Source organism: Grampus griseus (genome assembly GCF_964374135.1).
Source record: "Grampus griseus genome assembly, chromosome: 16".
Lineage (NCBI taxonomy): Eukaryota > Metazoa > Chordata > Mammalia > Artiodactyla > Delphinidae > Grampus > Grampus griseus.
Window position 1 is genome coordinate 41,386,816 of NC_139010.1, and position 17,786 is coordinate 41,404,601.

Genomic DNA, 17,786 nt, shown 5'->3' on the forward strand with positions numbered 1-17,786 from the left:
ACAGCAAGTGCGGGTATTAAGGGAAACTTGAGTGAAACGAGCTGTTGGCCATGCGAATACGCCTCACTGGAATGTGCCTGCTTTCTCGTCCATAAAATGGGGATGACAATAAGGCCACTACATTATCATGGTGTTAGAAGTTTAAATAAATCTGTAAGTCGCTCAGAACAGCCCTGTGCTACCCAAGCGCTTGGTTCAATCTGTTTTATCCTGACACGCGACTGATGGAGGGCGTAAGGAATGCGGCTCACGATCCCGGGCCTGTCCTCCTCTGGCCTCAACTCGCCCGGGCTTCCGTTAAGATCTCCGCTCTCCCGAGGCCTCTGGCTGCCGCTCCTCGCAGGCCTGGCCCGCCCCGCTCCCTCCGCCCCCGGCGCCAGCCACGGCAGAGCCCTCGCGGCAGCCGGGAGTTGAGGACCGAAGCCGCGCCCGGCAGCCCGTTGCCCAGTCGGCACCGCCCCACAGCGGCCAGCTCGCGCTCCTGAGGCCCCGGCCCACTCACCGCGCCAGCCCGCCGCCGCCCTCGCTCGCTCGCCCCGCGCCCTTCGCGCCACCGGAAGTGCAGGCCGAGCCGTTCGCCTGCGCCGCGCGGTCGCTCTAGGATCCTGGCGGAGTGACCCTCTATGCTCACGGGCCCAGCGGAAAAAAGCAACTTTTCGTTTCTTCCTGTCGTTTTGTTTTCCTCTCCTACCCCTGGAAGGCGTCCTGTGGCCCCCAGGACCACAAGACCTTTGAGATGGAGGAGCCACCCACAGGGCCGACGAGCTGCAGCCTGTGTGTCACGGCTTTTGAAACGCAACACCAGCCTATCCCACCCTGAGACTTCATTCTTTTACAAATATTGTTTAATTATTATATAGAGGTACTTTTGGACAGCCTAAACTGTTCCCGATATTTTTCATGAGTCAACTTACTTGATTATACCAAAAAGCCCTTACAAAATGGGAACGATCATACTCATTTTACAGGTAAGGAAACCAAAGCTTAGAGTAGAAGTTTGCTCGAGTTCAGACAGTGTATAAGTGGATGGCCAAGGACTGGAATGGCTCCAAAGTCTCGTGATTTCCAACACACCCCCTTTTTTCTCTTTAGTAATGATCTCTCCTGGTTCTCATTTCTTACAGCCAACCTCCTCCTCCGCCAACCTAACCTGTGCTGGGTCACCCCATCTCCTCTCTTCTCTCCGGGCCCTCGTTTGCCTGCAGAACTCCTTCAGTCTAATGGCTTCAGATACCATCTGTAGTCGCTGAAGACTCCCTAACTGGTAACTCCAGTCCAACCTTGGGTTGCAAATATTACTGAACTCTAGATTTATATATCCAGTTAATTACTCAATGCCATTTGCACGTGTGATGGACATCCCGAACCTAACATACCCCCAGATATTCACCTAACCTGATAGAAGATCTTTCTGGGAAAACTGGGTCAAGAGAGGCCAGATCCCTTAATGGCTGGGGTTCCTCTGGGAAACAGCTCGCAGTGGGGTCCAGTGTGTCCCTGAGCCCAGTTGTATTTGAAGGGCTCATTCTAGGAAGAAGAGGCTTCTGGGCTGAGAACAGTCTTGGCAAGACAGCTTCCTTTTACTATGGCTTTGTCCCTTGCACCCCACTCCCTTGCAGACAGACAGAGACACACACCAAAAAGCACTGTCTCAACAGGGAGCACTGCTGCCTTGGGTCTGCATTTGGCAACAATGCAAAAGAAGCCGGTCACATGTGTGGTCCAAGGGCCAAGTGCAGTAAGGAGCAGTCTATCTCCCATGAAGGGCCCCTGAACAAGGGTTCTGTCCACCAAGTCTGAGACTTTGCTTTCTTTTTCCTTTGGGTTCTCTGGGAAAGGAAACTCTGGGAATTCCCATTCCTGAGTTTGCAGAAAACATCTTTGTTAAAAGCCCAGCCAGGAGGGAGCAGAGCCCCACCCAAATGCTGGGAGTCCAAGGGCGGGTCAGCAGCTGGCTTTCTCCCAGACAATCACAGCTCATGGGGGCTAAATACAGCACTTGTACTTGCTGTTTTTACATTTGGAAAGGCTTGAGTCCGACTGCCTTTCCTGCCCGATCATGGCTGAGGGACTGAGGGGCCGGGAGGCTGCTGCCCAGCAGGGCACCTGACAAAAATATCCCACTGCTGCTTTGCAGCTGCAGGGCACCTGTGTCCTGCCCACATGGGCACATTGTGTATTGCCAGCTTCTCCACAGATCACCTGATCTGACAGGATAAGCCTCGTGCTTTGTTTCCCTAGGACTAAGGGGCCAGATGTATCCTGGGTGGACAAACAGCATTATTTTAACAGTGGGAAGGTCTTTAATCCATTTTCTTGTAAACATTCTAAGCAGGTAGCATATGGTTATCACCATGGGAAAAACAAGCTCTTTTTTGGTTCCTTCTGGTAATTTGCTCTGGGCAAATCACCCTGTTTTTCCTGAGTTCAGATCTTCTTTTGCAATCACGTTGATTTTATCCTGTGTTTATGATTTTCCCTGGTTCCGGAGGCCTGACCTGGGAAGACTGTCCTGTTTTAGGAGAGGACACTCATCACAGGAATTCTTCACTTTATCTTTGGATAACATTTACTACCTGCGATACCAGTGAGTTAAGCAACATATGACAAATAATCTATGCTCTGTGGAGAGAGGCACATGGAACTCCCATACAAACCATCAGGAAACCGCAGAGCCAAACAGAGAAAGTCAGGGTGAGCTGAATTAGCAGCTTTTCAAATTGCCTCTGAAAAGCAAGTAGTGTTGATGAAAAGTTTTGTAACGCCCCAGATGATTGCAGAAGTGCACAGGCATACCTTGTTTTACTGTGCTTTGCTTTATAGTGCTTCACAGGTATTGCATTTTGTTTGTTTGTTTTAATTGAAGGTTTGTGGCAACCCTGCATTGAATAAATCCATTGGTGCCATTTTCCCAATAACCTTTGCTCACTTTGCGTCTCTGTGTCACATTTTGGTAATTCTCACTGTGGACAAAAAAAATGTAGCCAGCCATTTCAGTAAACAAGAAATGTTGGTGCTATCAAGACATCAGCCACTGCAGCTGCTCCAAGGGGTGCACCCTGAGGGCAGCTTAGGATGGAGAGAAACAGGATACTGGCCCTAGATAGTTAAGATGCGTTATCTAAGGAATAATTTTAATGAACCCAGACTCTTGCATCTTCCCATACACCAAAAGGCACTAAAATCATTAACTTGAGACTTCTGATTTTTGTGGTCAGCAGTCATGTTTTGGTGTTCAACTACATGTTTGGCTTTTTTTTTTTTTTTAAGCAAAAACTCCTGCATATCTTGGTTCCTCCCCTACCTCTTTGGAACAGTTCCTCAGAGCTGTCTGACAGGCTGTCTCATGGGATATAGTTCTCAGTAAGGTCCCCAAATAAAACATAACTCACAAATTTTAGGTTGTGTTTTTTTTTCAGTTGACATCACAATTTTCAAGCCTTTCATTATTATATTTGTTATGGTGATCTGTGATCAATAATCTTTGATGTTTCTATTGCAAAAAGATTACAACTTGGCTCAAATGATTGTTAGCATTTTTTAGCAATAACGTATTTTAAAATTAAGGTACGTACATTGTTTTTTTAGACAAAATGCCATTGTACACTTTAGACTATAGTAGGGCATAAATGTAATTTTTATATGCACTGGGAAACCAATCTGTGTGACTCACTTTATTGTGATATTTGCTTTATTGCAGTGGCCTGGAACCAACCCTGCAACATCTCTGAGGTATGTCTGTACATTTTCCCCTTTTTGTACAACTTGTTAGTGATTTCTTAGCTATGTTATTCAGAAGTTAGTTTTGATAATTCTATTTCACAAGTGACACGTATCGAGATAGGCCTTAAATGAAGTAATATTGTAACAACTGAAAGAAAAAAAACCCCAAAAGCAAAACTGGGGATGTTTACAGAGGGTTTCTTCATCTGATGGCTTCCCATGTGCCAAGCCCTGTCTGCTCCAGGGCTGGCAGGCCTCTTCAGGCTAGAATGTCACACACACTCTCTTAGGCAAGTCGGGCTCAGCCTTGGGCCTCCTTCCAGGGACCTTCACCATCTCTCTGCCCTGCTGGTCCCCTGACCATCCAGGGTGTGTGGCCTGCTTCTCCCAGGTCTTGTCTGAGACCCCTGAACACAGGGCACAGCATGGCTCTGTCTTTGTCCCTCTAGGGCTGAGCACAGGTCTGGCACAAGGCGGTCCCTCAATTACTGCTGAACAATGGACAACAGTTGTGCTTGACCTGAGCTTATAAATACGGTCTGGGAGCTATTTCACTATTTTACTGAGGAGCCCTGTTTGAGTCGTTCTCTACCCTCTCCTAGACCCTGTCACCTTGCCCCGCCCCCAGCCCTGCAAGATTCCCGAGGTCCTCCTGATGCTGGGACTCTGCGATTCGGGGTGACCCTTGTGCTTGTTGTCCAGGCTGTCCACAGACCCCCACCAATGACTCCTCCTCTGGGCCCTGCAGCTGCCTCTGTCCTCAGGCCCCACACCAGCCCCAAGCATGTGCACGGAAAGGAAGGAGTCATGTCAGTGTCATGAGCCGCGGACTGTGGCTCAGCTTTGGCTCTTCTGCCAAACTTGGCCACGCGGCCTGTGGGACAGGAGTGTCAGAGGTTAGGGCAGAAGGTCAGGGTGGACACACACAAGCAAAAAATAAAGCTTGGACCTAACTCCTTCAGTTCAATACCTCACACCTTTATTGAGTACCCAGGAAACTATGCTGCCAAAGGCAAGCAAAGACAGCAGAAACTACAGCGGACCCTCCCCTGGGCGTCTCTGCGCCTGCCTCTGTGCAGATGGTGCCAGGTCGGGGCAATCCTGTTGCGAAGTTCACCCTGAACGGTGGGTTCCATTGGCACGGCTGCTCCCAGGCTCTGTTCTTTATGGGCGCTGCACAAGGCACCGAGGGAATCTCCCTCATATTGAATTTCTGTATTTGGGAGACTTTATACTTTTTCCCTTTAAATCCGCTATCCATGGGCCCCAGTGGGAGAACTTGGTCTTCAGTTTGCTCTGTTTTGGACAAACACCTCACATGACCAATGTAAACTGTTACACAATTTTTGCAAATGCCTTCTTGTTCATTCCAGATGTTTTCCACCAGCTGACAAACCCAGATCGTTCTGCATCTGGCCCCAGGGAATTCAAAGCCCTTTCTCCTCAAACAGACATTTTTCCCTTGGTGGCCCTTTGATGGGAAGTATTGAGAGAGGAGGAACGCACACCCAGAGAGGGCAGGAGGCACACAGGTGTCCGAGGAGAGCAGCAACGGGGCAGAGCGCGGCCTTCCCGAGCCACTGCCGGCGGTCCCTGGACAGCTCCTGGACCCGCACGCACCCTGGCAGCATCCTTTACAATGCCACGCGGGTCACCTCCTCAATGTGATCAAATTGACATGTTTCTGGCAGCGAGCTCCTTGTAAGAATCCCTTCAGGTCTTGCTGAGGAAGCTCAGAGTGAGTGTTGCAGAGAGAAGATGGGCTGCTGGTGGTCTTACTCCCAGTCTGACCTCTGCTGCCAGGGCACGGGGCTATGTGAGGCTCATGGAGTGACATCAGAGGCTCGAGGGCCAGGGACGCCATGGTGAAGTGATGGCTGGGAGCATCGCACACCCCATACCCGCTGGCAGCCCTTGCTTTACCCAGTGGAGTTTCTGAGTGGCAGCATGAGACGAGGGCAGACGGGGGTCTAGTGGCTCATGTGTTTGATGAGGATAAGGGCTTGTGGTTCTGGGCTGGGCACTGGGAGAGCAGATGGAGCCCACGCCCTAGAAACAAGGTCATGTCCTGCTCTCCTGAGCAGGAGGCGTGTGGAGTGAACAGAACTGGCCATGCTATGCAGCTACATAAGTGGCCCATGTCACAGCTTCAGGGCTGCTCACGGCCCAGGCCAGTCTCACACGCAGACCCCACCCAGCAAGTTCCTGGCTCCTCAGGCTTAGGTCTGGGCACTGTGAGTGCTCACCTTGGAGCCAAGAGCCAGGGACATGGGACTCATGCTACCTAGGCAGGTGGACAGGTAGAAACACGGGTGCTGGATTCCTCAGCCAGTGTGACCAATGTGTGTGACAATCAGGGCCCGGCCACCAGCGCTCAGAGTGCGCTGGCTGCTGGGGGCTTCGGAAGAGGCAGGTGCTGGTGGGCTACTTGGCCTCCACCAGCTGCTCCAGGCGCTGTAGCATCGTCAGACGCAGGGCTTGGAACCTGGAGGGAGACACAGCCAAGAGGACTCACTGCTACTGGAGGGGACAGGGAGGGGGCGAGCAAGGGAGCACATAGATGCTGGGCCCGGAGACCCACGGCTCCTGACCGGCTGATTAGTGGCCACTATGTCTCCTCTGCCAGGAGAGGGAAAAGCCAGGCCCACATCCCACAAGACCACGGGCTTTGAGGAGCAGTCAAACAGGGCTGCAGAGCCTGCCAAGCTTCAAAGCAGAGTGATCTTTCTATTCCAAAGATTCTCCAGTACAAGATATGGGGACATATGTATATGCATAGCTGATTCACTTTGTTATAAAGCAGAAACTAACACACCATTGTAAAGCAATTATACTCCAATAAAGATGTTAAAAAAAAAAAAAAAGATTCTCCAGTACAGACAGGAGTGTGTTGGAGTATACAGGGCGGCAAAGTAGGGATCAGGAAGCCTGCGTTCAAGCCCTGGCTCTGCAGTCACGTGGTGCTGCCTCCTTATCGCAGGCCGCTGTTTCCTCTCTGTACATTGAACAGGCTGACCAGGTGACCCTCAAGTCCTTTCTAGCCACGGTGACACTGCTGACTGCATGTAGACTGTTTCCTCTGATCGAGGTCTCTGCTGACTGCCTGAATGGGGCCTGACTGCACACATAGAAGCCTTTCTAAGAATCATTCAGCCAGATGCCAGAATCGGAACCAGTCCCCTGACCGCGGGCCCTCACAGCAGCCTCTCTCCTTCCCTGCCTAAGAGGGACTCTGGGACCGAGCTTCCCCTGCAGAGGGAGAGACAGATCATTGGGATGTGCAACCTGGCTGACCTCACACAGCTGGGCCCTGAGGTAGCTTCCCCAGGAGCCAGCAGGTAACACCTGCTCACCTTTCCATTGAACTGGTCCCCTGCACCTGCAAACATCAGCTGGTGCAGGCAGTTCCAATAACTGCTGCTTTGGGACAGGCCTAGAATTCCGGCTAGCGTGAAAGGCCCAGGCGAGGCTGAAGGTGCACAAGCAGGCCCCCTCTCGGTTGTTCCTCCAGAGCAATGTCACCAGCAGAACACACAGCCCTGGTCCAGGGCCCGCCCGTGCTCCTGCCTGACTCTCCTGGCATCTTTCAGCAGCGTGTGCCTGTCCTGTGCTGGTGAGATTGCCGAGGCTAGATGAGTGGTCTGGGCTGCATCCCCCTATTCTGGCAGGCTGTCACCCCAGCTTGGTGTCAGTGTTGAGCAAGGGGTCAGAGGGCGGTGCTGGGGAGCCAGGGTTAGCAGGTGTCCCCGAGCTGCGTGAGGACACCTGGCACACCTGGAGGAGAGAGGCCTCCCAGCCGCGGGCCTGGGTGCTCTGCCCTGCAGACTTGCCCTGACGTTCAGTACCCACGACTGGCTCTTTAAGTGCTGCTTACTTCATGGTCAGTTTGATTATTTCTCTTTCCTCCTCTTCTTTTAATTTTTCAACAAAACTGTCCAGCACCGGCATTTCAAACTTAATGTACTGAGCGACCTAGAAAATCCAAGAACATTTTAATGTGTTTTAAATTAGAAGCCAAAAGTGTGTTTTCTTTTCCTCGTGGCTTCCATAGTGGCCAATTCAGCAGTCTTAAATCCAAGGAAGAGGCTGTCCTGCTTTCCTCCCACGCCCAGCACTGCTCTGTGTGTACCAGGATGGGAGGATGGAGCCCATTCTTACCTCAAAGGCAACTACGATCGCTGGGAGGAAAGATTAAGCTGAATTTTAGGAAAAGCATTCAATAGTGAGTGGAGTCACACTGGGTGTTCTCTGGGGGTGGGGTGGAGACGGTGGGAATGCCATTGTTTTTAACAATGGAATGAAACTACACTAGTCTGAATGGCTCAAGGGATACAGGGTCACTGGGCCTTCTCCTTGGGGTCCACACCCTACAGGCCTTTTTCTGTGCAGGGAGTTTGGAAATGTGCCCATTGCCCAGCCAGGACTCAGGCTGTCCTGAGACACAGACCTCCATAGGGTCCCTTCCATAAGCCCTAGTTAGGCCCTAGTTAAGGAGCCCTTGTTGTGGGTCTTTAATGCAATGACAGCAAACCACGCTCCAACGAAGGAAAAGATTCTATCTGTCTGAGGGGGAAAGGCCAGGCCATGGTTTTCTAAGACCCAACTTCTTATCTCCCCTGAGCCAGCTGATACATCTGGTGATGGCTGACAGGAAGAAGAAGGGCTGAAACCAATACTGTACTGGTCCTTCAGAACGGCCATGGGGGCCCTGGAAGCATCGCCCAAGAGGGCTCTGCCCAAGGTCACCTTAAGAGCCCTTGGGGGTCTGCCATTCTGTCCCCCAGCCCCTAACTCAGGAGCAGGCCTCCCCGAGCCTCAGCTCTCACTCACTTCGTGGGGGACTTCCTCGCCCAAGTCAGCTTCCATCAGGAATATCCTGGCAATCTTCTCACAGGGCCCGTGCAGGATTCTGGAAATCAGCGGGTACTCAGAGTCTTTTAATTTTGTCCTCTCTGAAAAAGAAAGCGGTGGACAAAATTCATGGTATCTCTGCGTCTCTTTGTTCCAGGACAGGAACGTAAGGGAAGACAGGTGTCCAGGGGGCCTGGCAACACTGCCAGGTGTTGTGTGGTGGACACTGCCCTGATGATGTGTGATCATGTCCTTCAGTGAAGGCCCAGCTCCGAGAGGAACAGTGGCTGAAGGAGCGGGGGATGGGGAAGTGGACTTGGGGAGGCCAGGCCTGCTCAGTTATCAGACCTGTGCTGCGCAGCACTGGACACAGGGCCATGCAGTACAAGTTCTGCAACAGCAGTTCTCAGTGGGCGAGGGGCTTCTGTTCCACCTTGAAGACCCAGATGCACATTCCTCCCCACTCCCTGCTGAACCTACTGGAGAGAGTGGCTTACCATGTGGTTTTGGTGGGATTCTCAAAGGGATGACAGTGTGCCTGGATTTGGGCCTGGGAGGGATGCTCGTGGTGGGGGCATAGCATGTCCCGAGGCCAGGAGGGCACCTGCCCCGTGCCCGCTGCACAAGCCAGCCCAGCCCTCAGAGAAGGAGCACAGCTGGTGAGCTTGCCAAATGGACAGGGACTTTTGTTTTTATGATCAGGAAGCAAAGGCAGACACTTACCCCCAGACTCGTGAACGATGTAGAGTGCAAACTCACTGGGACCATTTTCCACCTGCACAGGTAGTAATAGGAAGTCAGACCACGGCTTTTCCAGACAGGAGAGACAGAAAGGGACCCCTGGTAGTAACCACATCCTCAGTGCCACACACACAAATCCCCAGGGACCCTCCCCTCTCTCTGCTTAAATTCCCAGAGATGCCAGCTCAGCTGAGGAAACCTTGGTCATCCTTCTAGCCAGGAGCCATGGCTTTCTCCAGCCCCCTCCCCCAACAAAACAGCAAACCACCAGCAACTGGGGCAGGGCCGTCTGTGGCCAGACTTACTCGGAACTTGTTCAGCAGCAGGGTGAGGACCTGCAGGGTGGTCATGGTGCTGTTGACTCTCACGTTGGTCATGGACCCATAGGCAGGAGTAAACACGGAGGTCTGTACAGGAAGGGGGAGGCAGTTCAGGGCAAGTCCAGAGGGGACACGGGGCTGACATCACACAGGGTCTGGGCATACTGTCCGCCAGATGGTGCTGAGCAGGCTGGAGCAGTAGGCGAACCTGAGCTTCGGGAACACCTGTGTCTATCCATCCACAAAGATCCACACACAAGCTATGCCCAGATCTGGGCACTCACAGGGAAGCTGTAACAACTTACAGAGGCCTCTAAGAAAGATGCCTACAAAGCTATAAGGTCCAGCTCTCTGGATTCCAGGAACCAGGGCCGTAGAAGTAACTCACAAGGGGTTGGGGGAACCAGTCTCTCCTTCACTCTTTCTATCCATCAAATCACCAAGTGTCTGCTGATCCTAAGGCTGAACATTCTCAAATCTGTCCACTCCTCTCCATTCTCCCAGTGGTGCCTGAGGTGAGGCCCTCCGCTTATACTGCATCAGCTTCTCAACTCTCCCCTTCCAGTCTCCGCCCTTTCAATTCATTACCCACACTGTTGGCCAGAGGAACAACCTTTCAAAATTCTGCAACTCAAAGTGTGTTCTGGACCAGCTGTCAGCATACAGTCTCAGGCCCCCCGAGTCCAGACTCCTGGATCAAAATCTGCATTCGAGGGCTTCCCTGGTGGCGCAGTGGTTGAGAGTCCACCTGCCGATGCAGGGGGCGCGGGTTCGTGCCCCGGTCCGGGAAGATCCCACATGCCGCAGAGCGGCTGGGCCCGTGAGCCATGGCCGCTGAGTCTGCGCGCCCGGAGCCTGTGCTCCGCAACGGGAGAGGCCACAACAGTGAGAGGCCCACGTACCGCAAAAAAAAAAAAAAAAAAAAAAATCTGCATTTGAGGAAACTGCCCCGTGATGCTATCTGTAGGGTACACTTTGAGAAGTACTGTCTTACAGCATGTCCCACAGCCTAGACAGTGCCATCCGTGGCTCCTCTCATGTTATGCACATATGATACATGGTTCCCTCCCAAGTACCCTGTGCTCTAGCCACATGGCTTCTGCACAGTTATGGGGGCCCGTGACATTCTCACAGGTGTCTTGCCTTTGTTTATGAGACACCATCCATGAAAGTCAACCAGGGCATTGTCTGAGGCTTACTGAGTCCTCAATGATCACTAGCTAGGTAGGAAACCTGCTAAACACTTTATATATAACCTTTGATTTAATTCTCACGACAGCCCTTAGAAGTACCTGTCACTAGTCCCCTTTTCTTAGGAAAGACATGGAAGCTTGGACAGGTTAAGGGGCTTGTCAGCATCACCCATCTAGAAAGGGCAGAGCTGCCCCAAACCCCATGCTTCACCACTGTGGCACAGGGGCCTCCCTGCGCGTCTGACTTCCGTGTGGGTAAGCTCCTCCTCGCTTTCCAAATTTCAATTCACACATTCCTCCCATATGGCCCTAGCTCTGCTTTTCCCAGTAGGGGCTCGGGGTGCGCGAGGGACTTGTTCAGGTCCGCAGCTGGTCCCCGAGTACCAGAGCCAGACTCCAACTTGGACCTGCCTTCTGCACAGTGAAATGTAGAATGCCTCTGGGTGATACAGAAAGCCAGCCTAGGTTTTCAGTTTCTAAGAAATATGGAATACAGTAGTCAGGCTATTTCTAGGAGAAGAAAGGTCATGTCAATAAGACATTGTTAGTGTTTCTTCTGCCTGAAGTTTTTTCTCAAGAAGATACCAACCAACTCCACGTAGGAACAAGGGTACCGTGGCTGTTTTCCCATCTCTAACCACAATGGTTTTCCCCTCACAGAACACATTTGAATCTAACAGGCCAGGGCAAAGCAGTGAAAACAAGTACTAAGTGTGACCCAGTCTGGAAATCAAGCCAACATTGCTGTGAATAAGAACACTTTTGGAAAATAATTGAGTGAAGCAATAGGGTACAGTTCTAAGAAATAAAACCTGGAATAACAACCCCAGGAAGTTAATTCTAGGAATTTTTTTTTTTTTAATTGTTGCCTGTGGCTCAAGTACTTTGTTGCCTGATTTCTAGGGACACTGATTCTGAATGCATGTAGCGCAGGGAGAAAAAGAGGGAGCCCCTTACTCATCCAGGAGATGTGAATCAACTGTCCAACATGCCTAAGACACTAGTTGCTGTCCTGGCAGGTACTCAATTTGCCTGGAGGAATGGGTCTACATTTCGGCGCAGGTAAATCTGTGACTGGGGGAAAATCTGCCCTTACTGGGGCCTGAATGGGTAGTGTATCAAGTGTTGGGCTGACTGGCTAAGAAGCCCTTCTTGGCAGGATGGCTCCAATGGACATGAAAGGCTGTGATGAAAGCCCTCACTGTTCATTTGTTCATTTCAAAGGCTACAGAGTGATCAGACATATCCACGTCCCTGTGACATTTGCAATGACTAACGTAAGATTTAATGTGCCCAACACCCCTCTTAGAGATGACTCCTTTAGAGTAGAGGTGAATGTACTGAAGATAAACCCCGCTATTTGGTACCTTGAGTCATGGAGCAAAAAGCTCCTTTTTAGGAATGTAGAACTAGAAAGAGCCTAAACCCGTGCAAATAGTCTTCCTAAATTTTTGAGTAATCCCTTAAAATAGCATATCAATATATATTCAAATACTAGCACATGGTACTTAACACTTTAAGGACAAAACCCCTTTGGAGCAAGATTTAAAGAATACCCAAGTCAGATGGTGGGTTCTTTGGCTAATCTAGACATTCTTAATCTCTGTTTAACTTCAGCCCTGCCTCCCCCTCCCTCTCTCAGGAAACTACTCTCAAATAGTCCTGGGTTTTCCTGGATTTAGTAAAGATAACCTATTGTCCCTCATGAACACTCACTGCAAACCTAGCAGGGAGTGGAGGGAGGTCCTGATGGTGAAGCAGGGTCCTTTCAGCTGCCTTGCTGAATTCTTCATCCCGAAGTGCAGGGCGCCCCAAGAGTGGCTTGAATGGCTCCCAGCAGACCTCACCTGGGGAACTGTCCTTCAGAACTGACCCTGAGACCTCCTTTTGCCCAGGCTCCCCTTCCCCTCCCACGAGTCATCACCTATCAAGAAGGCAGCTGCTTAACCTAAAAACCTTGGCTTCCAGTTTCCCAGTGCTGCAGGATGTGGCTCTGTTACCAGGACACGCCCCATCTAGGGCCTCACCCACACGGCCACTCGTGCCATTTATAGTAATCAACTTCTCCTTTTACAGTTTGGTTTGTTTACGGAATGATGTCATCTGGGGAAGGAGCTCTTTTTCCTGAGGTCAGTACAATACTTGGACAAAAGGCTAATTGCTGGGAATAAGGAGAAGGGTGGGTTCTCTGGGACACAGACACACGTGCTCCTGGGCACACCTCAACCTAGTTGCCTTCATCTACCAAGTGGAAATGACAGTAGGGGACAGGACGTTCCCATATCAACTGAGCTTGGGTGGAAACCTCATAGAAAATCGCCTGATTAAAAGTGAATTTGGTATCACTTTCCAAATATCCGTGCAACTTTTTTTTTTTTTTTTGCGGTATGTGGGCCTCTCACTGTTGTGGCCTCTCCCGTTGCGGAGCACAGGCTCCGGACGCGCAGGCTCAGTGGCTATGGCTCACGGGCCCAGCCGCTCTGTAGCATGTGGGATCTTCCCAGACCGGGGCATGAACCCGTGTCCCCTGCATCGGCAGGCGGACTCTCAACCACTGCGCCACCAGGGAAGACCTCCATGCAACTTTTGAGAATGAATTGACAGTGAGTGTGTGATGGAAAATATACAGGCTTTGGGGCCATAAAGCGGAATGATATTTTGATGTGACTTTGGGTGAGACAGTTCTCCTCCTGAGCCCGTTTCTCCACTGGGACAGGGGCATGAGCACATCTGCACACAGGGCCATGGTGAAGCTGAATTCTGGCATGACCGCCACGGAGCCCGGCCTACAGAAGGCCCAGTGGTTACACCCGTGCTTGGGGCTGTTCCCTGTGGCCTCAGCTTCAGGGCCCAGGGAAGAGGCCAGGCTGGGACATCACCTTGTGGTTGTAAAAGTGCCCGTTGATAGAGAACCGATGTCGCCGGATCCTCTGGGCCTCACTGGGGGCGCGGCACCTGGGCCGCCTCTGGATCACACAGGCTGCATCGCTCTTGGTCCGCATAAGCTGTGGGGTCTCCTCGTCCTCCTCCACGGGCTCTGTGGTGAGAAGTGGATGAGGGGGTCAGGCTGGGGTGAGGGCGGTGGTGACAGAACTGCTCCCGTGGTGGTCCCAAGTGTGGAGCGTGGCTCCCTGTAGCACTGGGCTGCAGCAGACGGCGATGTCACCACTGTCCCTGTGTCGGAGGCTGGGGTCCAGCCTGCGTGATGCCCACTTTGCAGATGGGAAAGGTGACCCCCAGACAGGATAACCTGTGTCACCATGCCACATGGCCATAAGCCTCCGGGTCTCTGTCTCCAGGGATCCAGAGCAGGACTTTGACAGCCCCAGCCCTGTCCTCTGGGACAAGCCCTTCACTGAGTGCAAGGGGAGAGCACAGAGAGGACAGACCCACAGGTATGGATCCCGGCGTGTGGGGAAGAGGTCCCAGATGCCTGCAAGGCCAGGAGGCAGCCGCACCCTCTGCTGATGTTCTCTCCTTTCTATAAGGGTGCGTGTTGCAGGGACTCAGGCAAACGACATCACCTCTGCAAGCCTCTGATTCCTTTTCCCTCCGTGAGGAGTCGATGAGAAAGCCTCTCTCGGGTTAAGGAGGGATTTAGCAGGGGCTGCGGCTGAAGGGAAACAGGCCATTCTTTGCTACTCCACAAAGCTGATATTCAGAGACGGTGGTCATGAGCCAACCCCTCCCTTCCTTCCCACCCCAGATGAGCAGGACAGGGTCCCCCTGACCTGAGCTGTCTCTGGAACTCTCCTCCCTGGGTCCGGCCTGAGCGCTTGGTTCTTGGGCAGTGACTCTGCCATCCTGAAGAGGTGGCTCCTTTCTGAAAAGAGACAATCGTGGTGCTCAGAGGGCTGCAGGCAGAGAAACGTAGCCCAGGTCAAAGAGAAGAGGCTGGCTGCCTTTGTGGACAGGACACAGGCAAGAATCAGGGCAGGCAGAGCTGAGGCCAGGATTTCCTATTAAGTCAACGTAAAAGATTAAAAGAAAGGCAAAGGATCGCCCCAGTGTCTGCTGGAAGGAGAGGGAGTCTGTCCTGAAGACCCGGTGTACTGTGCGGGGCGCCGTTGCATGGACACAGGGACACACACAGCGCCCGGGTGCTGCTGGGTGCTGGGCTGAGGCAGCTGGCATCTGCGGCCACATGCCGAGGGGGCTCTCTGGGCTGCCCTCAGGCCTGCAGGGGCCGGGCAGCAGCAACCTCGAGGGGGCCAACCTCCAGGCCTCTGAGCAGGGTGGTCTCCAAGGCAGGGTAGCTGGTGGTGGGCTGGGGAAGGAATGGGCGTGATGGGAAGTAGCCACACGGTGAGGAGGAACCTGCAAGGAGCAGACAGAGCATCCAACCCAGTGCTGAGAGGCCTCTGCAGGCCCTTGTCTGAGACAGCTCGTGTGACCACTTTTACCCTCCTTTCTAAGGAGCCCATCCAAACTCTAAGCTCAAAGTCTGTGCGGCTCAAAATTTGCTATGAGTGACCAGGGATACCTGGGGACGCCCCAGGGGTGTCAATGTGTTAAGGGCTCTCAGAGAAGCAACTTTACTTCAGTTTCTGAAGGGGAAAATGTTTTGAACTTCTGACTCTTAGAAGGATTTATTACATGCAGAAGCAAGCAAAACGCAGCAGCAAACTGCCCGTCTATGGGGTGGGGTGGGAAGAGGCAAACGTCCACTAAAACGATAAGGCAGGTAGAAAGCCATTTCATCCTGATCGAAACATTCTTCTGATAGTTAAATAAATCTGATATTAAATTCTGATAAATTTATAAAAATAAATTCTGATATTGGAATAAAAGCAGAGCAGGAGGAGGCTAAAATTGTGTGCGTTTTTAACATAGAACAGGAGATGCTGAGATGCTTAACTTGCAGAGGGTGTTGGAAGCCCCCCACCTAGAGCCCTCTCTCTCTTACGGACAAGGAAAGTTTGAGAAGCACAGCCAGAGGTGAGGGGAGCCTGGAACGTTCTCCAAGAGGGAGGTGATTTGGTTGTCATGGAGAAGGACCACCTGGGGGTGAGGCTGCAGGTTGGCAGGTGAGGTCATGGGCTGAGGACGTCACGGGGTGACAGGGATGAGGTTGGGTTATCCTGCCATGCTCCTGCCCCAAATGGGAATGGGGCTAGGCTGAGAGCAACTTCCCCCGCCCCCAACACCCCAAACGATACTTTCGGGTTGAACGGGTGTCATGGAGACCACCTGGCCCCGCCCCACCCAGCCTGGCACTCACGGGTGTCCTGGTGCCCAGGAGGCGGGGGAGAGGTGCATGCGCTCTCTGTCATCCTGTATCTGGAGCCGGATGGGCCGCCTCAGTCCCCAGGAGATGTTGAGGAGCCCCTCGATGATCAGAGCCCCTTCTTCCTGTGGGGATCCACACGGGTCAGCCTCTTCCCCCAGAGCAGCCGCGCTCAGGGGTCACTGCCCACCCTCCCCACCCGCCCTCAGGACTCAGCCCCTGCCCACGGGACTCACCGTGCACTCAGGCCTCCCCAGACACGCCCTCTCCTCCCTGGCGTCCTGTCCTCCTTTGCGGGAAGGCCCACGAACTTCTATGTGCTCCAAGGCACGCGGCCCGGGGCTGAGAGGAAGCCTGAGGCGTGCCCTTCCACCGCCCAGGCGCAGGGTCTGGGACAGGGCGGCTGAGTCAGGTGTCCCACAGGAACGCGGCCGCTGTCTGGCAGGCATGTCCACAGAGCGGCAAGGAAACACGTTCCAGGGAAGCACGGCTGTGCAGACACCAGTGCAACACAGGGCATCTCTCCACCCACTGCTGCACCTGGGCAGGGGACCCACGGTCAGCTGGCCCTACTGGGCATGTGCCGAGGGCACTGGATCCCATGCCCACGAGAGCAGAGGTGGACTAGTACAGTCCCCACACTGTTCCCATAGTGGCCTGAACCCACCCCCAGATTACCGAGCTGCCTTCTTTCCTGAGGGCCAGTCTTGCTTTCCTCACCACCTGGGATATGGACAGTCCCGCGTCCCACCACTGGCACACACACTCGGAATATCTACAACAGCTCCCAGCCCGAGTCCCCGACCAGCCTTCATTTCCCAAGGTCTGCAGATGGCATGGCCACTCCCCTGCCACCAACCCTGAGGTCCTAATCGACAGAGTCCTCCAGAGGCACCCTCAGCCAGCTCCCACTTGCTCCCCTCAGGTCCTTGATTCTGTTCCTCTGACCTATTTCCGGCTCCTGTATGAGCGCTACCACCTCCAGGCTCCCTGTGTCCAGCCTCATCACTCCCACATGTGTGCCTGGCCAGGCTGCTTTGTCTGCACCCTCAGAGCACCTGCCAGAAACCTTCTCAGCTTCACGCTTCCAGAGAGTCTAGGTCTTCCCAGCTATGTGCTCCTAATCTGCTTTGATACTGGTCTTTTGGCAATGAACTTAAATCGTCATTCTCCCAAAGCCATCTCAAGCACCATTTTAGATTCACAAATGCCATTTCTTTCTCCTTGCTGACATCAAAAGCCCTGTGAGAAGAGGGACCTTGTGGAAAATGTCATATCCCTGGCAGTGCTTACAGAGGTGTCCTGCAGTGTCGATTTCATGGTTAGTTAGTAATAGTTTAAAACACCCTGCCATACACGGAGAAAATATTTCTCCTCTGTTCAAGTTTATCAAAAATACACATAGCTTTCTGAAATGGCCTTGCACTATTTGCCAAAAAAGAAAACAAACAACAAAAAAAAAACCAGAGCTATTTTTGATAACCACTGATGCTACACAGGCACAGATATGTAACTAAAGATATGGAACTGTATGTACGTAATATGTAACAGATATGTAACTGTAAAGGAAAGACTAGATTTATCCACTGCAGTTAAAGGTCCCATGGGGAGAGTAAGAAAACCCAAAGTGGGGTTCAGGTCTTTGTTTTCAGACTTAGCTTCACACGCCTCCATCAGATGTTGACAAGTCGCTGGAGAGAGCCTCTGCCCCACCAGGAACACATCTCGGTG

The 17,786-nt window shown here is 52.4% G+C and overlaps 1 protein-coding gene across 4 annotated transcripts in view; it reads right to left on the reverse strand.

Moving 5' to 3' along the window:
• Positions 1-4,700: 4,700 nt before the first annotated feature.
• The window catches only part of RASSF4 (Ras association domain family member 4), a 34,152-nt gene continuing 21,066 nt past the window's right edge, over positions 4,701-17,786 (reverse strand). For 2 of the 4 annotated variants that reach the window (XM_082674130.1, XM_082674129.1), the window contains exons 4-11: positions 16,050-16,180; positions 14,560-14,651; positions 13,708-13,865; positions 9,621-9,722; positions 9,298-9,349; positions 8,554-8,675; positions 7,598-7,695; positions 4,701-6,208 (exon numbers count right to left, since the gene is read on the reverse strand). In XM_082674130.1, the coding sequence (XP_082530256.1) occupies positions 6,148-6,208; positions 7,598-7,695; positions 8,554-8,675; positions 9,298-9,349; positions 9,621-9,722; positions 13,708-13,865; positions 14,560-14,651; positions 16,050-16,180 (816 nt within the window). In that variant the 3' untranslated portion in view covers positions 4,701-6,147. Of the gene's footprint in view, positions 6,209-7,597; positions 7,696-7,773; positions 7,902-8,553; positions 8,676-9,297; positions 9,350-9,620; positions 9,723-13,707; positions 13,866-14,559; positions 14,652-16,049; positions 16,181-17,786 lie in introns of those variants that run through there. The other 2 variants (XM_082674131.1, XM_082674132.1) reach the window with 2 other exon arrangements.